We start from the raw sequence: 24,003 nt of genomic DNA, 5'->3' as shown, positions 1-24,003 counted from the left end.
TCCTGCTGGGCTCCCTTTCAAGGACACACAAACACACACACACTAGAATGGTAATTATGTTTGTAACGTCACACACCAATGATCCAAAGCCATTAGGGCTCAGTTACTGAGTGTGGTTAGTGCTCTAGTGATTTCTGCTTCCATTTACACTTCAGGGGATCAGATATCAATGAAGACGATCATGTGATGAATATAGCTCCATCTTATCTGATCTAAATTGCATCTAAATGGAAGCCTGGGAAAGATTCAAAAAAGACTCAAATGTGAATCCATTTAACAGTCCCATTTTTCATACAAGTTCTGAAATATCAGCAGTGTATCCATGCTTATGATTTGACAGTGCTAACTGTATCAATGATGGCCTAACTGCAACAGCCACACCTACCTGTGGTAAAGTAATGGAATGTTGCTACGATCAACATTGTATGGTCAACTTTTACAACGCAAACTCTGGCCTTTGGAGCGATATTAACGCCGCCAATAAAGTTTATAACATCAAAACATTTGAATGCTACACAATTACTTGTTTCAGTTGACCTTTAACCCTCAACTGCAACACTGTTGCCTGTAGGTGGAAGATGCAACAAAAACAGTCAGTAAACCATGTGTGGTTGATTGTAGTGGTCTTACTGCACCCTCTAGTGGTAGCGAGGGAACAGCAGTGCAAAGACAAGCCAATCGTCGTTCCACTGAACTATTATTAAACCAAAAATTGCCATTAAGGACAAACGTTCTCGTAAAAAGTATTTGTTTATTATTATATTTAATTCTATATCACAGACTTTCAGTGGCAGTTCACCAGTTCAGCATCATGAAGTTACATCTACTACACACACTGATGCATTTCACAGATAGGCAGGTCACATGTAAGATGATATTCCACATATATGCATCTAACAACAACATACTCACAAACACATTTGAAAAATGTAATTATATGAAATTTCTTAAATATGAATTATTCATTATTGTGCTTTACAGTGAGTACACACTGTAGTCAACTCAACCGTTGGAGTGCATCACTATACCATCATTCAATATGCGTCTATTGTATAATTTACACACATGGCCTTAATAATGCTTCAACAGTCACTGCACAATACCGTCCACGTGAAGACAAAGTACAGCACGCGCTTGCCCTAATATCAGGTAAGCAATGGCCATCAAATCGATTGCACACTTTGTACTTTATATATAATAGACATTGCTTACAATGAAAATGTTCAGTCAGTAAACACAGATTCATATGATTTAAGCATGACCCAAACTGATCTCAGTCAGTTGACACATATAACATATTCATACCACGCTGTCGTGGTAGTACGCCCTCTGAATAATGTTTCTGGGGACTATAGTAGCTACACAAGTCTGCTTCTCTATGAAGCCTTTTTAAAATATCTGACATCAATATCACATATGTTACTGTATACTTCTGTTGGATTTATATCTACATTATCGCACTGTTTTCTCAGCAGGATCAATAAATAGACTGCACTGTCGGGTCACATCCTGTGGTAGACTTAGTGCTCCCTGCCTCTGCCTTCAGAGACGATCCCCATCTCTCCATTACCAACCCTCCTCACCGGGGCCTCCGAGGTGAGAGCAGGGAACAAAAACAACAAATCAAACTCCTGATGTACTGTAAGTGTCTGTGGGCCGAGCTCTGATTGGCCGGGCGTTTATGTCATCTGTCGTCCCCAGGGCAACCCAGAGCAGAGTGCTAAGTCAGAAAGGGCCAGGAGGAGAGTGCCTCAGTGACCCGACCCAGGCGCCATGTCCACCACAGCTCCCGATCACCATGCTTATCTAGCCAAAAAGCCCACACGGGGTTTCCCCAGCCGTCGTTCAGGGGGCAGGGGGGGTCAAAGGTTACGGAGGCAATCCTCCTTAGGCCGGAGCGCGAGGAGACAACGGTAGCAGAGCTGCACACCAGGCTCTGCGGGAGTCTAAAACCGGGGAACAGGAAGTCTCAGTTAACAACAGGAGACCCATCCCTCCGACACACAACACAGCCATGAGGAGGAGCTAGGCATGTTACCTGAAAACTGAGGCAGTGTGTATCTTGGGGAGGGGGGACTGTTAACCTTCCTAACAGTTGCACTGCTCCCGGGCCTGTGCTGAGGCTCCCTGAGGCGACTGGCGCAGGTGTCTCACCGTCGTGTCTCCGTACTGGATCCCCGAGCCCATCCTCTCTGGGTCCAGCTCACCTACGGCAGGGACACATCCACGCGCGGGTGAGAACGCCCCCAACGCTGACCCCCCCCCCCCCCCCCCCTTCGCTCGCGCACGTCGGGAGGACAAAGGTCTGCGCGAGGGCAGCTCGGCGGGTTACCTGACTCGATCTTGTTGAGGATGGTGCGGGCGCATTTGAGGAAGGCCTCCTCCACGTTCTCTCCGGTGAGCGCGCTCGTCTCCAGGAACATCAGCTCTGTGGAGACAACAAGGCACAGGCACGCGCCGTCACCCGCCCGCTCTCGTCCTCGCCGAGGCCAAGCCTCGTCCAGCCTGCCTGCCCGGTGTCGGGCCGCGCCACGTTACCGTTCTCCTGGGCGAAGCGGGACGCCTCCAGGAAGGTGACCTCTCGCTCGGCCTCCAGGTCCTTCTTGTTCCCGCAGAGGATGATGACGATGTTGGGACTGGCCAGCGTCCGTGCGTCCGTCAGCCAGTTCGTTAGCGCGTTGTAGGTTTCCCGACTTGACGACAGACAGACAGACAGACCAGAGATTAGGATGGCTGGATAGATAGATTCGGGCTGGATAGTAGGTTCATAGCAGGGCACACGACATTTGAACTGGAGCCATGTCTTACCTGGTGATGTCATAAACCAGCAGAGCCCCTGCTGCTCCTCTGTAGTAGCTGCGCGTCACAGACCTGGGAGGCCAAGAGCAGACTACCACTCAGAACACTCTGCCAACACGTAACAACCAAGGGTGCAAGAGCCTCTATGGTACACATCATCAGACACTACCTGAATCGCTCCTGGCCAGCTGTGTCCCAGATCTGCAGTTTGACCGTCTTGCCAGCCACCATCACCACACGTGAGCCAAACTCCACTCCGATGGTGTGGCTAGAGTCCTGCTTGACTACATGGACAACAATGCAAACAACAGGTCAGTGTGGACCGCCTTGCGGAGATTAGCCTCGGGTAGGCTTGTGTGAGTATTGTGAGCGTGTGATTCTAAATTCTACAGCTAGTGCTGGTATCTTACACTTGTTCTCTATGAACTGGTGGAGTATACAGGATTTCCCTGATCCAGCACTTCCAATCACCAAGAACTTGAAAAGGAAATCTGAAGAGGAGGGAATGATTTAATAAACATGAAAGGCACAGACATTAGCATGTGGCTAGAGGTCAGGCTAGATGGGCTCTCTGAGAGAAGTTTCTTATTTCCAGAGTCAAGGCCTCGTCCTTTGCATGAACTATCACTCTACTGCTAACACTCTAAGATGGCAAGCTAGCAAGGTAGATTTAGCTTCGTATTCGAAAGCTTTAACCAGCTAGCTACTGTAGCTGGGTACCAATTGAATTGAGGAGAGGATAGGCAATATTGGCTGCTGATGTCGAATTTCATTCACTTTTAGAGAACCCCAATGACACAATGACGACGCGACAAACAACAAATACGAAAACATAGCAAGTTAACTTTGCTCGGCTATGACGGTATATCTCCAGACGTAAGCGTAAAAATAATTGACTGCCAAGACGTGTCTATTTTGCTAGCCAGCTTATAGGCTATCGCGAAATAAACAAGCTCGAGTCAGGCTGCACACTAATACTTTCCTTACCATATGTCTCTGTCATTATCCTTGCCGGATTCAAGTTCACCAGTGGCTGAAACGTTATTTGTGAAGAGCAAAAACGATGTATAGTTAGCTCGATAGCAACTGTGTCTGATATTATTTGGCGTTTATTCTGTGGGACTCATACATCTCTGGCTAGCTAGCTGAATAGCTACATTACATTGGCCAGGACAGGAGTTAGCGCAGGCTTGATGGGACGTGATGACGATATTGCGACGTTGCATGAGTCTATTTTACCTACAACCTTTTAAAGAAGTGTTAAATGAGGTATCATCTTCCTGTGGATGAGCTAATGCTAAATTACATTTGAAGCTCTGTGTTCACCTGTTCAGCAACTCAGCAGCAGATATTCAGTAAAACGGTATGCAAGAAATGTTCAGATATTTATTCAATCAGAATGGTTTGCACAAATGGAAGAAACGTGAACAAATGCAGTTTAACACGCGTTTGTTTCAGTTACAGTAACCACACAATCAGATTTAGTCCAGCCATTCAGTATTTTGTGATTGCGATTGATTTGTGATATAAAAATCTCCCTGACCCATTTGACCAAGTGCCTTCCACTCCAAATATTGCATCTTCTTGGAGCGTAAGTAGCCTATGTGCCGAGACCAAAATCAGAGTTTTCATTCTTGCTCCCGTTAATAGACAAATATGGGAAAATGGTAACAAAAGCACTTCCATCAAACCTCCCCCCTCCCCCATTAGGTCCCTATAGCCTTATCCAGAGCAGTCCAGGACAGTCCAGGTGGCCCGATAAGACATGTGAGTGACCCCTTCCTCTGCTGCAGCCCCTTCTACTCATCACTTGGACTTCAGTTTTGGTTTGGGGGCGGGGGCGGGGGCGGGGGCGGGGGCAGGGGCAGGGGCTGGCACAGGGGCAAGGGCAGCGGCAGGGTCAGAGTCAGGAGCAGGGACAGAAACGGGTCTGATCTTTCTGTACATCCTCTTAAACCTGTGAAAACAATAAACGAGAAATATAGGCTTGAAAATGACAGTTAATGTCATGAGATTAGTAGTCTTTCATCCATGGCATCTAGAATTGTTGGACTGTTTTGACCTGAATTTTGGAAAACTGAATATTTAATGTCCCTATAGGGTGTGCGCCTACAAATAAACATGAGAAAAACTAGAACATCTTCACAGTCAAATGGGCTCACATGTTTTTGATTCTCCTCAGGAAACCCTTGACCACTCTCACCAGCCTCTTTATCCGTCCCTGTTACCCAAAACAAGAGCTAGTTAGCAAACTTCCCAGTGGATGCTGTCAAACAGTGCTTCTTAGATGTGTCCCAGTCATGGCTTCCAGGGTCGACGATGACCATTCTGCAGCCTTACCTGCTGCTTTTTGTAAAGTAGCGGAAAAGAGAAGAGGCAGATGACACCTGAGAAAAGAGAATGAATTGATGAGTCATCTGTGTGAGTCATCTGTGAGGAAAGGAATATCATATGTAGATGTGGACCGGTTGAGTCTTACCAGCAATCACCAGGGTCAGTCCATTGGTCAGTATTCCCACATGGGACAACAGGTACAACAACACTGCAAACTGAAGAACAACAAAGTGGGGAAGATAGTTTGATTTCATATGTGGAACAGACTTGTGGACCACTGAGTCTAACACGCTCCTGAAACACCAAACATCCAAATCCTTTAAGGGTACTACAGTAGAAGATGTGATCGGTGACCTCTGACCTTCACTGAATCCGTGATGCTGCCAATAAACAGCAGGCGTTTGAGCTCCGTAAGAGCAAACGCAATCAGCAGCACCGCCTTCTCCACCAACACCACTGTATCTTCATTCGTCAGAGAGCTGTCCTCATCCAGGTAGGACCTAAGGGAAACACAAACACACTCAAGTATGTACTCTAAATGAATGATACGACACTCTAAACAACAGCATGGTGGTTTCTCCTCAAGGACAGAGGTCTGGACTCACTGGAAGGGCTGTTCCTTTTCAGGGTTCCAGCGAAGGAGCTCCAACAACTTGTAGTAGAAGCGCAGGGGGAAGGTGACACACAGGATGCCCAGGCCCAGGTAGGACAGCACTGTGAGGGCACTGAGCTGGAACAGGCTGGCCAAGCCTACCACCAGCCCAGTGAACACCACTCCTGTCTTCCCCATGTTCTTCCAGTACACCAGCTCCACAACTAGCCACAGGCAATATGGGTTTATGAATGAGAGAGCAAATGAAAAGTGGCCCTGACTGTTTTGAATGAATCTATAGTGATCTAGGGAGACAGACTGATGTACTGTTGTGTAGGCACAGTTCAAGGATTTAGCATGGAATGCTTTTGTTTTTGTTTGTGTGAGAGTCAAACCCATTTTTCTTCTACACTGATGGTTGGAATGATGATATTAGTCCAGCTAAACATACTGCTGTTATGATTTAAATGATTAAGATGATTTAGAATCAAGAGTCAATAAAGAGTGATTGATATAAACCAGTTTAATATATATAAATCGAGGACAGCAATCCAGATATGGCTACTGTGTGATCCCTCATTGATGATACTGTATATTGAGGGTGACAACTGGAGCTTGCTTCCGTAGCAACCAACTTAACATACTGTGTTGACAGAAGCAGCCACAGATACAGATGTTCACCACCAAAATCACTACTTATAATACCTACTTACACATAACTACCTTTCCCAAGCTTGATGTGTGCAGTATGTCAATGATTTATATTTCCCATCAGAGGGAGAGGAAAGGAGAGCACAGACATGTTCACACACAAGCACACACACACACACACGCACACACACACACACACACACACACACACACACAGTGAGAGGCATGTGCTAGCAGATTTGTTTAGCCCTGTTAGAGCTGGTATAGCACTGCCCACAACAGCTGAAGCTTCAAATGAGCTCCCTAACCCCAGTGTAAATCTAGAGAGGTAATTATCTCATTAAAACTAACATCAAGGAATCCTGCGCCCATACATACAGCTCCTCCTCGGTCCCTATAACACTTAACCCTGTATTGTATCCACAACAGCTGTACCCGGGGTGATTCAACATGGCCAGGCCAGATTAAATCTCAGAGCAGTCATCAATCTACGGAGCCAAATGAGGAGGTGAAGGCTCCTACTGTGCAATTCTGTTAAAACAATCTTTTTTCTCGTTCATTATATGTCTGAATTCAATTCTAACTCGGTGTGCTGTTACAGTAGCGATCTTGAGCTTATCTAGCTACAGATTCTTCAATGGTCAGTCTGGCTCCAACTGACCTGGTCCTAGGAGGTCCCCTCTTTAGATCCCTCACCCCCAGCTACACTCCTCCAGCCCCTTCCTCCCCCCCTCTATAGTCCACTCTACCTGGAATCACACACCCTTTGCCAGCTTACCTTTGGTGGCCATCTCAGCAGCTGTTGTCTTGCTGCTTAGCCCTCTCCTTAAGCCCCCTGCACTCCCACTGTATGAGCCCGGTCCCCAGGCTTTTTTTGGCCACCCCAGCCCTGTCAGCAGTATAAGGTCTGGCTGGCCTAATTTTATCCTGTATTGGATACCCTGTTTGAGCTCTCTCTCTCTCTGTCGTTCACACGCTCTCTCCTGCTCTGTCTCCCCTCTCACACACACATACACACACAACTTGAGGAACATGAGACATCACCATGTGCATGGGCGCAGACAGTTCCGTGGTCTCAAGAGAGAGCCCCGGTTTAGTGTGATTGGTTGATTATACTAAATAAGTCTTCCTCCCGTCAGACAGAGGGAGAGGTTAGTAAAAACAACTGCTACTACTACTACTATTACTTACTACCCATACCCTAAACATAACATTTCAGACTTGCTGCATGCATACATGATTTTAGAGTAATGTGAAGATACTTTTCAAACCATTGATAAATAGACAAACACAATATAAAAATGTCAAAATATGGTTTGGAATTTGCATATGAAATACCTATATATATAGGTCTGATTGTTCTGAATGAATGACTGCGACCACCCCGAAGTGCGTCATTCACAGCTTTCGCTCGAGGCACGCACAACAAACACATGACTCATATCTTCTAAAGGGAGCATCATTGTGCATTAAATGAGCCTCCTCTCCTCTCCATTCCTCTCGCTTCTCACTCTCACTCTCCTCCCTTCCATCCCCCCTCTCCGTTTTTCCCTCCTACCCTCCCTGTGTCTCTCCCCCTCCTCCCCCTCTCCCACATGCAGTACTATGTGCTGCTGTATATAGAGGGCTGACGCGCCTGTAATCCCCAGGAGTAGAGGCTGGGTAATCCAGCCTCATCAAAGGTCGAGATTAACCAACCTGGAAGGGGAGGGATGAGAACTAGAGCTGCAGATAGGAGGAGAGGGAGGGAGAGAGGGAGGGAGGGAACAAGAGTGATAGCGCATGCATGACAGGGGCAAGCTTTTCCGCTTACGGATTGGTGCACAGAAATAGCCAGCCAATTGGATGGAAGGAAGGGAAAATAACAAGACTAAGGGAGAGCTGGAGAAAGAAGGAAGAGCTATGAAAAAGAGAGGGAGACGGTGAGATCACAGGACAACAGTCGAGAGGAATAACCTAGCGTGGATCAATGATGAGAAGCGGAGTGATAAAGAACCACTGAGAGAATACAGGCTGGGGAGAGGAGAGGACAGAGCGGAGATGGGCGGGGAGAGAAGGATTCGCAGCCGTCACGGAGAAAATCAATCAGCCAGACAAACAGCATCCGTCCGGTTAGCCATGCACTGAGGCCTGGAGCTGCAGGACTCCGCAAACACGGCTCAGGCTCAGCACCAGGCAGCCGGGCCTGCTGGCCTCAGCTCCCAGCAGCAGGCCAAGCCCTCGACGAGAAAGAAGATCCCCATTGGTCCACTGCACAGAGCAGCCATGAGGACAGCCAGGAAGGGCAACGTGGAGATGCCTGCTTTCGTGCGGCAGCTGGTGAAGGAGACAGAGAAGAGGGTCAGCTCCTTCTTCAAAGGAGGCCGTGGGGGAGCCGAACCAACGGAAGGGGAGGCAGAGGAGGTGATCCCCAGTCCCTACTTAGACCGCCCTGTTCTGGATAAGCTAACCGAGGAGGGCTGCTCCAGATGGGGTCTTAACTACGCCCTGGGCAGCATGCAGGGCTGGAGGGCCAACATGGAGGACTTCCACAACTGTGTGCCACAGCTCGGCGGACAAATGGCTGACTGGAGCTTCTTCGCTGTCTTTGATGGTCATGCGGGCAACTGTGTGGCCCATTACTGCTCCCAACATCTGCTGACTCAGATCCTGACCACAGGTGACGCTGATTGAGAATGATCTGTACCTCTTGGCACGTCATCTTTCATCATTGTCATTTCTCATCAGAAACAGCTTGAAAATTTGGACCTCTATATATTCAATTTATCCTGTCCTATTGAGATTGCATGATTTAGTTATTGCTATTATTTATAGCAATAACAAGTGCTTGATGTAGCTGATATTTAGTGGTAATGCTCTGAAAATGTGTAATGTCTTTGTAGTGTCGTGTTTTCATGCGTGTGCGCGCGTGTTTGTGTAGGAGCCATCGGGCCTGAGGATGATGCCGAGAAGGTGAGAGGAGGCCTCATCGAGGGCTTCCTGCAGACAGACAAGCAGCTGCACACAGTGGCCCGGCGCGAGGGCTGGGAGCGCGGTGGCACCACCGTGGTGGCCACGCTCATCTCGCCGCGCTACATCTACTTCGCCAACTGTGGCGACTCGAGGGCCATGCTGTGCCGGGGGGGGCAGGTGGGCTTCTCCACAGAGGACCACAAGCCCTTCAACCCTCTGGAGAGAGAGCGCATCGAGAGCGCCGGCGGCTCCGTGTCCCTGCAGCGCATCAACGGCTCCCTGGCCGTGTCCCGAGCCCTGGGAGACTTCAACTACAAGGGCGCGGAGAACCGGGAGCCCACCCAGCAGATGGTGTCCCCGGAGCCGGAGGTGTGTGTGCTGGAGCGGTCCCTTGCAGACGAGTTCCTGGTGCTGGCCTGCGACGGGGTGTGGGACACTATCACCAACGAGGAGCTGTGCGCATTCATCCGCAGTCGGCTGTGCGTCTGCACTGACCTCAGGGAAGTCTGCTCACAAGTCATCGACCTCTGCCTCTATAAGGTTGGTAACTGGGACAATGTGCTTGGTAAATAGAGAAAGAGATACACAATATAAACAGAGAAGCATTGGTCAACATGAAAAACTATTTACCACATTTACTAAATTACAAAAAATCTGAGATTGACAAATATATGTCCTGAGTCAAAGACACACATTACAATATTTACGCAGTTTCAAAAAAGCCTGCAGTTACACTTTTACCTTAGAATGTTTTATTATGTAATAGCATAATCCCCAAGATTAATTCTTTGGTGCAAAAAATGATTGGAAACACATCCAATACCTCTAACAGAGCCATAGACTTTTTTTGGCCACATCGGTTAAAACACACGCAAACACACACACACACACACACACATAATCTCATTATACAATGCAGAGGCCACAAGAAGGCCAGCGAGGGACAAGTTGGCAACCTTGTGCACGCGGGGTGATTGAGCTGCTCTGGCTTTGGCTGTCGTGTCACCGTCTTAGCGTGGCCTCAATGTTGCATAACAGCCCTCAAGCTTAGACCTGCCCAACGACCTGAAAATGTCACCGTTTCTCTCGCTCTCAAACCCATCGCTTTACCGCGACAGTTCATGGCGCATCTAGTTTAGCTGGGCGTAACGGCAACTGTCGGTGTTGTGGGAGAGGAACCAAAGTGGTTTTAGATTAGCAGGGTGTACGTTAGACAAAGGTTAATTTGGCCATCAGCCTTCCGCTTGAGTTAGCAGCTTTTTTTAGCTTACCCAAGCCCTTTACTCAGGGGAACTTGTTCTTCATGCAGACACAGGCACAGCTTTAGAGACTCACAAACTACAGCCAACACTAAACACAATTCACACTTGACCCTAAACAAAGCCACCTGTGGCTAAACCTGGTAAACACAGGGACTGAGCTTCTGGAGATGACAACATGGATAAAGAAGTCTACAAGAGAGAATGGGAGGGCAATGGGCCCTACTTACCACCTGAACCAATTAGCCTTCTTGTGCCTTTCAGATACTAAGCCTTTCACTAGCACTCCAGAGATGGACAAAAAGCACGCAGCTCTGATTAAGAGTGACATTATTACTATTGTCCTTAGGGACAAACATTGCCAGCATGTTATTTGATTTGCTGTCCACATTGCTGTGCAATTCAAGGCTGTGCCAGATCCTACTATTGTTCAACATGTTTGTTTATATGTTACATGTGCACTCTTATGCAAACAGCATGTCCTCACTGTGATGGAACAATGCTTACCTTTGTAGGGAAGTCTGGACAACATCAGCATCATGCTGCTCTGCTTCCCTGGCGCCCCCCAGCTGTCAGCTGAGGCACTGCACCAAGAGGCCGAACTGGAGGACCTGCTGGAGTCCAAAGTGGCAGGTGCAGAGATGACACACACACACACACACACACACTCCCCAGCCATTGAAAACACCACAGCTGTGATGTAATCGTTCTATCGAGCTTGAAGAGTATTCATACTGGCAATCCAGTACAAATCCCATTTAAAAATAACAAGTGCATTGGGATGCATATCCACTAGAGTCTCCACATTAACAGCTATATCTGTCTGAGAACTTACTGTAATCTGGGCGCTGACACGGGTTCTCTCTTCCACAGAGATCTTCGAGGAGCTGAGTGGCCGAGGGGAGGAGCCTGATCTGCTGTCTGTCCTCACGGTGCTGGCGTCCACAGCCATCCCTGGTCTACCACCTGGAGGAGGCCTGCAGAGCAAGTAAGACGACAAGAGTGTGTGTGAGTGTGTGCGTGTGTGTGAGTGTGTGTGCGTGCGTGTGTGTGTGAAAGAAATAATCAATTGCAATGTAGAAGGGGCATGTGATGGATGTAGAAAAAAGAGAAACGAGATGTATTTAAAAAACAGGAAACGTTGTTACCTGCTTGTTCTCTTACCAATGTCCTGGTTTTGTTTCAGGAGGAACTGTATTATCTCTGCGTATTATCAACTGAAAGAGGCTCACTAACCTTCCCTACCCAATGTGAGTAAGTAAGCTGCAACATCATCTAACTGTTGTTTAACTACATCAGGGATGATCTAGAAACCATCTGAATTTCAAACAAAGTGTCTCTTCCATGGTTTGACAGCAGTCTTATTTCATCTAGGGAGTAGGTGGTCCTGAGAAGCCCATCTCTTGGAGTGTGACCAAACCGTTTGTGGTAATCTGACCAATCACACGAGAGGAATTGTCAAAGGAATTATTTTGTCTCATCAACTCAGAACATCTTACAGTAACAGGTACAATGCAAACTGAAGAAACCACAGATGTAATATATTTCTACAAGGGGGATATTTTTTATGATTCTGGACATAGATCAGCATCAGCATGACTCAGTAGTTACAGCAACCAAATGTCTGCCTCATAATCATTCATTATGAACTACAGTCTTAATTAATAAAACCATGATGGTTGATGTTTTAAAAATTGGATTCATAAAAGTACTTCAGGAAAATGCAGGTCATGGAAGTACAATTGACGATGTGATATTTGGGGTTGTATTTCAGATTGATGTTTTGCGATTATTGTTATCCACAAGTTCCCAAACCTCTCAGTCCTATGTTTGGTCTGGTTTGCATGATCTGTACTGTGCTGCCTTACTGACCTCTTTCACAGTAGATTTAACATGTTACATGACAAGCCATGAACAGTTCATAAGCAGTCAGTAGACTCAGTAAAATGTTATTGTTTATCATACAAGATTTCCATGAATATGTACTTCAATGATATACTGTGTATAGCTATTTAATGTTTAAAGTAATGACTGTTTTCAGCCTAAATAAAGATTATTTGACTGATATAGAGCATTTCAGTAGATTCTTCAAAATAAAACACAAAACAAACTCCAATCAAGCTGAATTTTCATTGTTGTTATTTAAAATATTCAAATGTGTAAACAGCTGAAATTATATTCCTGAATCAGTTTAGTTTATAATATATCCACTAGGTAGAGATGTTTCTCTTCTAGATGCAACCTGGTGTTCAGTGTGTGCAAGACATCCAATCTTGTCTTCTGCGCCCTGACACTTTGTATAAAGTGATGCTTTGATAGGCATTGAGTCAACACATAACAGCTACATGTTAATAATAACTACAATATTAATAATAATACTGTAATGAAAAAGCTAGCAGATGATAAATGGCTTTTCGTATTAACACACACCTGCACACAATTTGATTAGACTCTGTACCATCCTGGTCTTTTCTACATGCTGGTTTCTTGACTGTGCTTGTATCCCACTCCCTGGTGCACTCTTTAACATAAGGGCATTTGTCCCAAGCCTCACTAAACTACATTACCTTTTAAAATATGATTTCTCACATACATCATGATTGCAGTGAACTTCAATGAGACACTGCATTAAAACGTACTGTCCCTCCTTGATCCATCTGCAGAATAATGAATGTTGTCCTTACAGCTTCCATACTATTCTTCTGAGGGATATGTAATTAAGCCACATCATTCAAACAGCGATACATATTCATCAGGTGCTCCTGCAGACTTCAGAGTGCCGAGAATGCAAATACAGAATACAGCCACCTCTCATTATTCACTGATCGTGGACGGACCCTAACGCACAACCATTGTGCTGTTTTAAGGATCCCAGGGGACATCTGCAGTGCTCTCATGAATCAGGCCTTCCTCTCAAGAGGCCCTCAGAATCTCCCACTGTCTGATTGCCTTCGGCACGAGCCAATCACTTGAGCGTGTCAGACCCCTCTCCAGACTGATGTTCTCTGAATGACACGCATCTGTCCAACGCTTATCTCCACACAAGAAAATGGGGATATTCAAGTATCGTCTGGAGTTCAGTGATATTGATGAATGTCTGGAATTCATGTCAGAGTTGGGTCTCACTCAGAAGCCTCTATCAGAATATAAGTGTCGTATATCTCCAATCATCTCTGAATCTGGTGTAAATGTATGGTCTTTGGCAGCAAGTTACTGTGGTTCTCTAAAATGGGTTTTCTTCGTGATTTATCAAGAATGAGCTTGTCACGGAAATGACCATCCAGGTCCAGAATACAATCTCCGAAGGATATTCCAAAGTCATGTGCATTAGTTTCTTCAGTGCATGTGTACTTTAAATAAAGCGTTTGTTGTCCGCCGTGGCTAGACGGGAGCAGAGGCAGGCTGGGGGGGGGGGGGGGGGGGGGGAGAAGGGTCTACCTGTCTACACTGGTCTCCTGAAGGCGGTTGTTCATGATTGCGAAGGCGCCCACCCCTCCGGAGAAGCCGTTGTGGCGGGCCTGGCTTTGGCGTGGGCCCTGGTGGGCCGTCTCGCACAGCTGCTTCTGCAGCAGGGCCAGGGACACCTTATTAGAGGCCGTGAAGTCGTTCACCGAGATCATCTCCCCAGAGAGCCGGCGCCCCACGCCGTATGCCCCGTCGGGCCCCGCCCCGGCGTCCGTCTCGCTGTCGCACACCGTCTCCACCGAGGCGTCCGTGTAGCGGTGCCGGCCCGCCGGGCAGTGGGACGGCGCGGGCTGCACCGCGTTGCGTTTGAGCCGCTGCTGGCGGAGCCTGGCGGGCGGGGGCCTGAGGGTGGAGTGCTTGTTAGGGAGGCAGGGGCAGCACAGCCTCCAGCAGCCCCTCAGCGAGGGACACGGGCAGGAGCAACAGTGGCCCGGGCACGCCAGCTTGGCCAGGATCCAGTTCAGCGTCTGCTTGATGATGATGGAGATGACGTTGAAGAGCGAGTAGATGCAGCACACGCCCATGAGGATGAAGAGGCAGTTCCCGAGGCGGTAGGCTTCCTGGGCCTCGTAGCGCTCCCTCTGGCTGCTCACCAGGTCCCCGAAGCCGATGGTGCTGAAGGCCACGAAGCAGAAGTAGAGGGAGTCCACGTAGCTCCAGTCCTCCATAGTGCAGTAGAGGGTGGAGGCGCTGCAGGCGATCAGCACCGAGGCCACCCCCAGGATCAGCATCACGTAGTAGACCGACGGCTTCCAGCCCTCCAGACTGTCCTCCTCACTGTGGGGCTCCTCCCCGCCCGACGAGCCGCCGACACCAGCTCGCCTCAGTCGCCGCTCGTGACACCAGCGCATGATATAGGCGAGCATGGTGATGATTCTCTCCAGAAAGAGGTTGAAGAACAGGATGGTAGCGGCACAGCCGATGAGACCATAGAAGATAAGGAATATTTTACCAGCTATGGTAGCTGGAGTTGTCATTCCAAAGCCTGGAAGGTGGGGAAAATCGTGTCATACAATTTGAAAGAGTAGAGAACAGAGGAGGGGAATTAAGAAAAAGACAAAGATAGATGTTTGTTCCGTCACAATTAAAGATTGCAGTGGTATCACAGTGAGACACATATTGACCTCATGCCCCAGAATAGACCCACTGGAGGAAAACAGCACCAGACTCTCCTGAAGCTCACCTTAGCCTCAACGCTCTCTCACTATTCAGAATACTCTGATCCTCCTAAAACATCCTCTTCTGCCACAGACAAACCTAAAACCACACGTTCTCATCCTGTCACAGTCTAAAAGGGGGGAGAAAAGAAAGAGCAGTTGCCCAGCTCACCGATTGTGGAGACCACTGTGCCTACAAAGTAGAAGGCTCCAGAGAAGTCCCATCTGGGCCGGAGTGCGTCCACTCTAATGCCCGCTCCGTTGGCCTCTTCATACTGACGCAGCAGCATGTGGAGGTCTTTCCTGCTCACCCTGTGGTGCCGCGTGAAGTTGGCCAGCTGTTGGTCCCAGAGACGGTGGGCGAGCAGCTCGGAGGGGCGCTCCAGAGCGGAGAAGATGGCCGCTCCACACATCAGGTAGAACAGAATGAGCCCAGCCAGGAGACAGAAACGTGCATTGTCCTCGTTTAGTGGCAGCCGAGAGCAGCAGCCACCGCGCCTACGAGCCATAACTGTGGTTGGCCCAGCGGAGAAACACCACTGCACTAACATGCACCTCCCACACCGATCTGTTCGTTCCCTGTTAATACACTACACACAGCAAGCCACCAACAACACATAATGCACTGACTACAATACGTACAAAGATATCCGTTGGAAGCTTAAATCACAGAGCTGCCGGTTTGTCCAAAAGCCTTTCTGTGATTTAAGAAAAATGACAAAATGTAAATGAGTAAATGTAAGAAGCGTTCAGGAAGTGTCCAGGTTGACAGAATAAGACAAGGATAGTTCCATACACACAAGGAGTAGTCCTATAGGCTGGTAGGGAAAAGCCAGAAGATCTGGACCGGAGGGTATTATGGGTTGGTACCAATGAGCCTTTCACAGTGAATTGATGTCCATTCAGCTGAATGGCCATACAACTGCTCTGGAAATTTCCGTCCTCCAACAAATTGTTTAGCATTCTTAATATTCTGACCAACTTATATTCTTAATATAGGTTGGTCTGTGTTCTGACCTGAAATAAATTAAACCAATGAAGATGCATAAACATAGACTCCACAAAACTCATATAGATGTTAAACAATATTCTTTAACATGCCTAAAAAGTAAAGCAGCACAAACGGTAGATTGATTCGACCGTTTTAAAATTATTTACGATTTTGGATAATGCATCATAGTAACAGAACTAATTACTCAAATTGACTAATATTAAGAAACGATTGTATTGCCTTTAAAAGAAAGCAAATGAAAACTCAATTTTAGATACGACCTAATATTTTTCGTTTAAAAGAATCAGAATCCTTCCATCCGCAATTTTGTAAGACAACTCACCGTGCGTTGAGTTCCACGGTCTTTTGAGAGTAGACTGCTTGCACGGTCAGAAGTGATCAAGTAAGACTTGGGAATTCATTTTTTTTGTTGAAAAGTGAACGGCACTATAATGTTGACATCATATATTCATTAAACACAATACTCCGGGCGGTATGTATGTGTTTGTGTGTGCGGGGGGAGCGATAGAGAATAGAGAGAGCGATAGAGAGAGCGCGAGAGAAAGAGGGAGAGAGACATTGGTCACCTTGATTGGTGTAATCATCTCTTGATTTTAGGAGCGCTCCTCCAGCCTAATCAATGTTCACTCTCGTTTCCTTCTGACTTTCCTCATTTTCAATATATTATGCTGTAATCAAACTACAGGTTGTTGTTTTTGCCATGCTTTCATTGACCATTAGCATATTTTTAATGCGCACCTGAAAGCCGCTTCATGATTAAATCAAATATAGTAAGTTGTGCACTGCTACTGGAAAGTTTTGTCTCATCTGCTCTGTAGACAGAGTGGGTGGATCTGCTTTGTTCCCCCTGATTGTTGTCTGTGTCTGTCCCTTCCTTTAATCTTGGATGTAGGGTGAGAGGCTAGGGCCTCCTCCTTTTTTGGATTCTGTTTTCGGCAGGAATAAGTGCCCAGGTGTAGAAGAAAGAGACCACATATGTAAACGTAATGACACTTGCTTTAATAACACCTGGAACATATCCTCGGACGCTATCTACGTGATTCATGTTTTTCCTATCATCTGACATGCTATATTTTAATCATAAAAAAACAATGTTGATTTAAGTATCCCCTATATACAATATGAAGAGGAGTTTTGTTAAATTATGCATTTTTTATATGTAACCTCTTCATTTAAGCATCTTTTATTCAACATATAATTAAAGAATAATAAAAGTCAATACATGGTGACATGGTTATTATGATACAACTGACAACCTACAGTGGCATGGAATTATAAGGAAGGATAAAACGGACATATATTTAAAAGCATGATTATTTTCAATTAAAACATACAGTGGAAATGTGATGGAGTAATGTAACCCAGTTGGTCTCTTTGTGGCCAACAGACAGTGTTGACATTTTCAGAAAGCACTGTAGACATATACACACAAAAATAATGACAAAAACACAAATATACCCAACACAGACAGGAAGAGACAGACTGCTAAGACAGTCTCAGAGTAGTGGGGAAGATTGAAAAGCTTGTACTCGAGCAGCAAATATCAGCACATGCTTTTCCACTTCTGTGTTGATTTCCTGCTGTGAGGCATTTGGATTCTTCTGCAAAAAGTCAACAATGCTCTGGATACATTCTCCCTGTGTGAAGGGAAAAACAGTGAGTTAACAGTGAGACTTTTACTGTATATTAACTCAAATAAAAACTTAGATAAAAATAATCAAATTCAAACAAATTACTGTGTGGCATTATGTAAACATAGGATCACGTTCATCCCATCTTGTCCATTTTAAAATTACACAAACCTTAAAGGCATCCACTTTCCCTTGTCCAGTAATACGGTTCATGAGCTCTCGTGCCACCTGAATACCTGTGACAGCCGTCAAGATCCCCTTATCCTTTTCGTCGTCAGAACGGAGCCAACCCAGAAAAGCCAACTGAGAAATTAAAAAGAACAAGGACAGATATGAGGACCAACGTAAGAGGTGCACAATTTAACATGTAAAAATAACTAGGCCCATCTTAGTCCAGCTAGACTAAAAGCCCTGATGTATTTTAACAGCTTCAACTAACCAGTTAAGTTATCATATAACTATTCTAATGTAATTTGGATAAAGCGTCTGGTAAATGTTAAATGTAATTTCTGTAGAGGTTGAAAACCACCTCTACTGAAGCCGCCATTGTTTACCTGTTGAACTAACTGCGAATTTGACATTTCACCCCCTGAGCTGGTTGGCGTTGACATATTCGTGATTTGCTGTTTTACTAAGTTTGCTAACTTTGTAATTGGTAGCACACTATAAATATTGGTAGCTAATTACTATAATCTAGAACAACGTTAACGCGATAATCTTGCAAGCAAAAAATGCAGCACACCCCTTGAAGACCAACTTCCTGTTTACATTTTCTTCTTTGTGTATTCTGATTTACGTTTAAATCATTTGACTCCCTACTGCCACCTAGTGGTTAATGTGGTCACAGGATGCAATTTACACATTGCCAGGAGCAGGGTATTCCCAAAAAATGACCTCAAGGATGCGTTAAATTATTACAAATAATATGACAGGATACTCATTGACACAGTAATCATATATCATGTTTATTCTGAAAACTAATGCAATTGAAGTTTGACAAAGTGTATCTGAACGATAAGAGCATCCAATATGCTCTACCCCAAAGCTGAATACTCAAGTCATCATTAATTTATACAGCACTGACAATTGCTTACAAACAATATAGATGTATCATAGAGTGTAAAATAAATATATCAGTCAGCTCTCTCTTGATTTGGAGAAAGTGCCTAGCTGCTTTGTGTTCACATCTTTCAGTTGTTCCAGCTGCCGTTCCCCCCGCCTGTAAAGGTATTCTATGTGCATGACATCAGTCTTTTTGAGGCGTGAGTTTTCTCGAAATTCATCCCGTATTCTGGGTAAGAAACCTGGCTTGTCCTGGCCAGCTCGGAGGAACTGTCGATAGAGAGACAACACCTGCTTCTGCAGTTTACTGTGACGCACCATAGTGTCAGGCACTGGGCTCTGAGAGTGGCTGCTGCCGGTGTTAGAGAAGCACCAACCAGAGATTTGGACTGGGGGAGGAATCTACTGACGTCTGTCAAAAGTCAAGCATCAGTGCAAGTGCCACCTAAGAAAATGGGTAAAATACATTCTCAAGTTAGATGACATTGAAGTCTTATCAACAGAATAATTAAGGTTATTAGATGATCATCTAATGAAAATCGCCTGTTTGTCCAAAGCTACCCATATAGATTATACAAATACCTTAAATGCCCTAGGCCTATTTGTAAGTTTACATTGGTAAAAAGCGTCTGCTATTGGTAAAAAGCGTCTACTAAATGAATAATTGTAACTGGTACATATTGCAACAGCTTTCAAGGTATCTGCTAGCTCTATATTTTAATCATAAAAAAACAATGTTGATTTTAGTATCCCCTATATACAATATATATGAAGAGGAGTTTTGTTAAATTATGCATTTTTTATATTAAGCCTTTTCATTTAAGCATCTTTTATTCAACATATAATTAAAGAATAATAAAAGTCAATACACAGTGACATGGTTATTATTATACAACTGACAACCTACAGTGGCATGGAATTATAAGGAAGGATAAACTGGACATATTTTTAAAAGCATGATTATTTGTAAGTTCACATGGGTAAAAAGCGTCTGCTATTGGTAAAAAGCGTCTGCTAAATGAATAAATGTAACTGGTACATATTGCAACAGCTTTCAAGGTATCTGCTAGCTCTGTGTTTGAAGGTTTGTTGGCTAGCTAACCTAAGCTTTCGCTACTTACCCTGTACCACTCAATGTCAACCTAGAAAGATGGTTCAGTTATCCTGGAAGGTTGATATACGGAGAGGATCTTTCACTTATAAATTCTAGGGGGGACTTCAAAATGATATATATTTTGTCCTCTTTTAGCACCACTGCTGCTCGACCTCAGTGAACATGTTTCTTGTTGCGAAACCTAAAGACGACGATTCTGTTACAATGGGATTACACTGCCCTCTAGTGACTTGGCTGTTTTACTTACACGAATATGAAACGGTGCCAATCCCTGCACCTAAAAACAATAGATCAAAGCTATTCGGTTGGCAGGTCATCTTTATTTAACAAAATATATCTTGCACAGCCACCGTTAACTTTGCATAAAACCAATGCACATTAATATAAACATTACAGTAGATACCAGGTTAGTAAGTGCAATTCAGTAGGCTTAAGGTACAGTACAGTATACCTTATATGGACGTGCGAAATTGTTATTTCACTCATTAGCAAAGCAGTCAGTCAAGAGGTTGAATTCGATTTGTAGTATCTGAATGAAGTGTTGACCCTTAGGCTATCTGTGTTGCAGACCTTCTTATGTCAAAGCATATGTATCACCGATAGACGCTATGATGTACAGTAGAATATAAATTGCATCTTAATTAGCCAGTAACTTAAGCTAGTAATCCACTCTAATTACTAAATATAGGGCTAAGGTTTGAAGTTGATTGGAGATTGGCACTAAGAGAAAATGCATTATCTTTACTTTATATGTGCACTAATAGATGCACTGACATCAATAGATTTGGTTACACTCAATGTGTTTTCTATTTTAAAGTCTGAGTAGTTGGAAAAGGGATATTACATAATTTTAAGTATTTTCACCAACTACATACATCATCATCTTGAACGTCTTCAACATCATGTTACAGTTCACATTTTACCACCACATACTTACTGGTATGGGTTTAACCATATAAATAACATTACAGTAGCTATTGTTTGAGAACGTTTCTGATCTATACCAAACCAATTGGAACGAATATAACATAAGTTCTAAACAGTCCTTGGACATTATTCCTAATGGATCAGAGCCCCAGGTATTCAGCCAGGAACACCACCACTACCTTGATGAGGTTCTCCACAGTCGCAGAATGGATGTGCTGCGTTGTGTCCTCCAGAGTGTGCAGAAAGGAAGGGAAGGGCGTTGCGATCATATGCAGCACGGGAACACCTGCAGGCATGGAAGGTGGACGTGGAAAGGGTAACGAGACAGGGAAGGGGAGTAGACTAATGAGACAGAGTGGAAGCCAGAGGGCACTCAGGATAATCAAGGGGAAAGAACAGTTCATAAATCTAACCCTGCTTCCCTAACCTATCCTTGGCTATATGGACTGGTGTAACAGACTCCTACTCAGACATTCAACACGTAAATATAATATCCAACAGTCGAACCATGAGTGTTTGTGTGTGCTCCCCTACCCTTTTTCAGAAAGGGCAGGTGGTCGTCGTCGACCGGACCCATCTGAATGTCCTTCCTGAAATAGCTCTGTTCTCTGGGGTGGGAGGCCAGCAGACCCAGCTTGTGGAGCTTCTTCTCTGTCGGTAGCGACACAACACCACCGCATCAGAGAGCAGGCACGAGGGAGGGGGACCACCAGAGACAGGAACAGAAAAGGGAGGAAGGTATTTTCCACATGAGTCATGGTCTACGGTTTCAGTGACATTCCACCTATTAAACGCAAATGCTAGAAGAGCAAGAAGGTCTGGAGGGTCTTCCTACCAATAAATATGAGTCGATCAAACCAGCGGACTGTGTCGTCGAAATGGCTGATGAACGTTGGGTCCGGGGCACCAATGAGATTGAACAGAACAAATAGATCCTGAGAATTAGAATGACAATTTAGCACCCATCATGAGGCTCAGAAAGGGTAGAAAGATGCAAGCTTCTCAATCATCTTAGCCTTACCAAGGCCTGAAGGAGGTTGGTGTCTTTAGCTCCAGATGGGTGGGGGTTGCGGGACATTTGGTCAGCGAGGTAACGTGAGCCATAAAGAGAGTCTGCCGGGGTCCACTCCCCAAACGCCTCCTCCCCATCAAAGAACACCAACTGCAAGGTCACCTGTGACATCTTTAGCAAACAGGAACACAAAACAGAAGAACGGACATTTCTTGAGAACCGTTCTGTCTCCACAATATTCTAGAGCTCGTGATGATATGGTGTAATCCAGCCAGAATATGAGTAAATATTCGTTATATTTGCGACTAATCCCTTGGTGTTCATTATTAAATAAGAATCCATTAATCATCTGTGACCCTGGGTCAGATTTTCTATGAATAGACTAACAACCCTGAAGAAAGGTACAGACTTCAGCTGGCCAGGCAGTGGACACAGTCATCAGTTTTCCCGCAGCTTTCTGCAAAACTGACATCCGATATCCTGCTGCAGACAGGAACTTTAGAGGATCTGGCCAGTCATCACTTTCTTCGCAGCCTTCAAAGTTTGCTCACATCCCCAATGGACAAGTATACATCTTACCTGTTGTTTAAGCCCTCGGAGGTGTATATCCAGAGCGGTGACCATCTCCAGTATCATAGCACACGGGACAGCAGCGTCACTGGCCCCTAGAAATCTCCTGAGAGGACCGTCGGGGGTTTTCGAGGTGGCAGGGATGTCTTTGGAGTCGTAGTGGCAGGCCAGCAGCAGGCGGCGAGGGGCTGAGGGGTCCAGAACTGCCAGCACGTTGGAAAAGTTGATTGGTCCCTTTGGGGTGGGTGAGTTGAAAGTGTCAATCTCCAATGACCAACCAGCTGAGAGTGACTCCAGATGGGAATAGATGTGCTGAAAGCAGACAGTAAAATACCATAGTAACAATAACAATACCAGTAATACCAACTCTGTGAAACACGGAAATAAATAGACATAAGTTAAATGTCACTTATTATGGTGGTGCCATTATTATCTGTGATTTGTGATTATCTGTGAAGTACACTTGGGAAACTATGGTGCCTATATTGAAATAAAGTCCTCTTTACCTCTCGCACCATACGGCTGCCTTTAGTGCCTGGCAATCTCTCAACCAACATGGGTCTCAGATGAAAATACCACAGCCTTCCTCCTTTCACCAGAGCCACCAGCCGCTTGACTTGGGCGATGGTGGGTCTACTGGGTTTATGACTCAACTGCGTTGGAAGATAAGAAGCAGCATGTAAGTAGGTTTTAATCATAATTCGGCCTAGTTTTGAATTTTCCTATATTTAAACATCTTCTCAACCACTTACCTTGTCCCTTAAAAGGTCTGGCTCACGAAAATGTATACTGTCGTCACCATGAATAAGATCATCGTCGCTCTGTTCAAACGATGAGAGGGAAACCCCAAGGGCTAGAGCCATGGCCAGCATCCCGCATAAACAGATGAGAAGCAGTCGAACACGGGACATCCGGAGCCCGTTACAGCGTCCCACGCTGCATTGACAGCCTCCCGCCGGTCTGTTCCTTCGAACGGTACTCAACATCTTCTTGCAGCGCATTCATACATCGTAGATCTCCATGCCCTAAATGCTGTGTGTGCGGGCACCACACAGAGAGAGTGGGGGGTTAATGTCACAAAACGACTGGACGCCCTTTGCCTGCGTATGAAACTAGAAATAAAATATGAACAGTTCGTTCAATTGCAACATTCAATTCGATTCATATTTCAAATTAACATACCACAATAATCGTATTCAGTTGTTGCTTTCTTTAACTACCTGAATCAAGCAAGCGCACCGTCATGCTGAAATATGGAATGTGTCGTAGCCTATAATTGTTGATCTCCCGGTCTGCCTAAATCACCCAGCTGTCTCTTCGGAATAGCCTTTCTATCGAAACGTAAACCTACTGAAATGTGCCGGAGATAAGAGCTGAAGCTGAGCTACTGGCTACAGCACAGAATTGTCTTGCATTGATGACTGGCGAAAATGCGCGTGCTGCGTGTTAAGAGACTGACAGCTGTA

General features: G+C 45.4%; 6 protein-coding genes and 1 long non-coding RNA gene across 12 annotated transcripts; 1 reads left to right on the top strand and 6 right to left on the bottom strand.

Moving 5' to 3' along the window:
* Positions 1-731: 731 nt before the first annotated feature.
* LOC146288159 (ras-related protein Rab-4B-like) lies at positions 732-4,075 on the bottom strand. Its single transcript, XM_084698070.1, has 8 exons — positions 3,787-4,075; positions 3,210-3,290; positions 2,969-3,083; positions 2,809-2,871; positions 2,539-2,693; positions 2,333-2,428; positions 2,039-2,207; positions 732-1,946 (listed from the first exon to the last, which is right to left on the bottom strand). The coding sequence occupies exons 1-7, from the start codon at positions 3,800-3,802 to the stop codon at positions 2,089-2,091; spliced, it is 645 nt and encodes a 214-aa protein (XP_084554196.1). The 5' UTR covers positions 3,803-4,075; the 3' UTR covers positions 732-1,946; positions 2,039-2,088.
* A 90-nt stretch (positions 4,076-4,165) lies between these two features.
* rtn2b (reticulon 2b) lies at positions 4,166-7,307 on the bottom strand. 2 transcript variants are annotated; one of them, XM_084698069.1, is made up of 8 exons: positions 7,155-7,255; positions 6,439-6,458; positions 5,739-5,949; positions 5,495-5,633; positions 5,279-5,348; positions 5,140-5,186; positions 4,962-5,020; positions 4,166-4,756 (listed from the first exon to the last, which is right to left on the bottom strand). In XM_084698069.1, the coding sequence occupies exons 2-8, from the start codon at positions 6,440-6,442 to the stop codon at positions 4,606-4,608; spliced, it is 681 nt and encodes a 226-aa protein (XP_084554195.1). In that variant the 5' UTR covers positions 6,443-6,458; positions 7,155-7,255; the 3' UTR covers positions 4,166-4,605. The 2 variants fall into 2 exon arrangements, with proteins under 2 accessions (XP_084554195.1, XP_084554194.1); XM_084698068.1 differs by lacking the exon at positions 6,439-6,458 and having other exon boundaries at positions 7,155-7,307.
* Positions 7,308-8,354: 1,047 nt separating this feature from the next.
* Positions 8,355-12,610, top strand: ppm1nb (protein phosphatase, Mg2+/Mn2+ dependent, 1Nb (putative)). Of its 2 annotated transcripts, none has more exons than XM_084698066.1 (6): positions 8,355-9,035; positions 9,297-9,868; positions 11,103-11,220; positions 11,461-11,575; positions 11,774-11,837; positions 11,962-12,610. In XM_084698066.1, exons 1-5 carry the CDS (start codon positions 8,642-8,644, stop codon positions 11,820-11,822), a joined length of 1,248 nt encoding a protein of 415 aa, XP_084554192.1. In that variant the 5' UTR covers positions 8,355-8,641; the 3' UTR covers positions 11,823-11,837; positions 11,962-12,610. The 2 variants fall into 2 exon arrangements, with proteins under 2 accessions (XP_084554192.1, XP_084554193.1); XM_084698067.1 differs by having other exon boundaries at positions 11,774-11,841.
* Positions 12,611-14,021: 1,411 nt separating this feature from the next.
* kcnk12l (potassium channel, subfamily K, member 12 like) lies at positions 14,022-15,718 on the bottom strand. Of its 3 annotated transcripts, none has more exons than XM_084698494.1 (3): positions 15,382-15,718; positions 14,434-15,037; positions 14,022-14,379 (listed from the first exon to the last, which is right to left on the bottom strand). In XM_084698494.1, the coding sequence occupies exons 1-3, from the start codon at positions 15,716-15,718 to the stop codon at positions 14,022-14,024; spliced, it is 1,299 nt and encodes a 432-aa protein (XP_084554620.1). The 3 variants fall into 3 exon arrangements, with proteins under 3 accessions (XP_084554620.1, XP_084554621.1, XP_084554619.1); XM_084698495.1 differs by having other exon boundaries at positions 14,464-15,037; XM_084698493.1 differs by having other exon boundaries at positions 14,022-15,037.
* Positions 15,719-17,199: 1,481 nt separating this feature from the next.
* On the bottom strand, positions 17,200-18,617 carry LOC146288155 (uncharacterized). The gene is made up of 3 exons (XR_014755198.1): positions 18,407-18,617; positions 18,024-18,155; positions 17,200-17,858 (listed from the first exon to the last, which is right to left on the bottom strand). It is a non-coding gene; the product is annotated as an uncharacterized LOC146288155 (long non-coding RNA).
* Positions 18,618-18,792: 175 nt separating this feature from the next.
* On the bottom strand, positions 18,793-20,231 carry sdhaf1 (succinate dehydrogenase complex assembly factor 1). The gene is made up of 2 exons (XM_084698472.1): positions 20,036-20,231; positions 18,793-19,359 (listed from the first exon to the last, which is right to left on the bottom strand). Exon 2 carries the CDS (start codon positions 19,233-19,235, stop codon positions 18,990-18,992), a length of 246 nt encoding a protein of 81 aa, XP_084554598.1. The 5' UTR covers positions 19,236-19,359; positions 20,036-20,231; the 3' UTR covers positions 18,793-18,989.
* A 140-nt stretch (positions 20,232-20,371) lies between these two features.
* On the bottom strand, positions 20,372-23,897 carry qpctlb (glutaminyl-peptide cyclotransferase-like b). Of its 2 annotated transcripts, none has more exons than XM_084698640.1 (8): positions 23,758-23,897; positions 23,290-23,569; positions 23,044-23,190; positions 22,547-22,849; positions 21,977-22,138; positions 21,791-21,890; positions 21,490-21,606; positions 20,372-21,241 (listed from the first exon to the last, which is right to left on the bottom strand). In XM_084698640.1, the coding sequence occupies exons 2-8, from the start codon at positions 23,536-23,538 to the stop codon at positions 21,096-21,098; spliced, it is 1,224 nt and encodes a 407-aa protein (XP_084554766.1). In that variant the 5' UTR covers positions 23,539-23,569; positions 23,758-23,897; the 3' UTR covers positions 20,372-21,095. The 2 variants fall into 2 exon arrangements, with proteins under 2 accessions (XP_084554766.1, XP_084554768.1); XM_084698642.1 differs by having other exon boundaries at positions 23,720-23,834.
* Between the last annotated feature and the right edge of the window lie 106 nt (positions 23,898-24,003).

Source organism: Hypomesus nipponensis, chromosome 5 (assembly GCF_054491055.1).
Source record: "Hypomesus nipponensis isolate SF chromosome 5, ASM5449105v1, whole genome shotgun sequence".
Classification (NCBI taxonomy): domain Eukaryota; kingdom Metazoa; phylum Chordata; class Actinopteri; order Osmeriformes; family Osmeridae; genus Hypomesus; species Hypomesus nipponensis.
This window is presented reverse-complemented; position numbering and strand designations above follow the sequence as displayed.

Excerpts from the sequence above, each read along its gene's own strand:
- kcnk12l (XM_084698493.1), bottom strand. The coding sequence starts at position 15,718 with ATGGCTCGTAGGCGCGGTGGCTGCTGCTCTCGGCTGCCACTAAACGAG. Across the intron at positions 15,038-15,381 it reads CACAGTGGTCTCCACAATCG|GCTTTGGAATGACAACTCCA; the intron begins GTGAGCTGGGCA and ends CCCACCTTCCAG.
- LOC146288159 (XM_084698070.1), bottom strand. Across the intron at positions 3,084-3,209 it reads CCAGTTCATAGAGAACAAGT|TCAAGCAGGACTCTAGCCAC; the intron begins GTAAGATACCAG and ends TTGTCCATGTAG. Across the intron at positions 2,208-2,332 it reads CCTCAACAAGATCGAGTCAG|GTGAGCTGGACCCAGAGAGG; the intron begins GTAACCCGCCGA and ends TCCCTGCCGTAG.
- rtn2b (XM_084698068.1), bottom strand. Across the intron at positions 5,021-5,139 it reads TACTTTACAAAAAGCAGCAG|GGACGGATAAAGAGGCTGGT; the intron begins GTAAGGCTGCAG and ends TTTGGGTAACAG. Across the intron at positions 4,757-4,961 it reads CTGAGGAGAATCAAAAACAT|GTTTAAGAGGATGTACAGAA; the intron begins GTGAGCCCATTT and ends TTGTTTTCACAG.
- qpctlb (XM_084698640.1), bottom strand. The coding sequence starts at position 23,538 with ATGCGCTGCAAGAAGATGTTGAGTACCGTTCGAAGGAACAGACCGGCG. Across the intron at positions 23,191-23,289 it reads CAGACCTTTTAAGGGACAAG|TTGAGTCATAAACCCAGTAG; the intron begins GTAAGTGGTTGA and ends CTTCCAACGCAG. Across the intron at positions 21,607-21,790 it reads TGATCGACTCATATTTATTG|AGAAGAAGCTCCACAAGCTG; the intron begins GTAGGAAGACCC and ends CGCTACCGACAG.
- sdhaf1 (XM_084698472.1), bottom strand. The coding sequence starts at position 19,235 with ATGGTGCGTCACAGTAAACTGCAGAAGCAGGTGTTGTCTCTCTATCGA.
- ppm1nb (XM_084698066.1), top strand. The coding sequence starts at position 8,642 with ATGAGGACAGCCAGGAAGGGCAACGTGGAGATGCCTGCTTTCGTGCGG. Across the intron at positions 11,221-11,460 it reads GCTGGAGTCCAAAGTGGCAG|AGATCTTCGAGGAGCTGAGT; the intron begins GTGCAGAGATGA and ends TCTCTTCCACAG. Across the intron at positions 11,576-11,773 it reads GGAGGAGGCCTGCAGAGCAA|GAGGAACTGTATTATCTCTG; the intron begins GTAAGACGACAA and ends GTTTTGTTTCAG.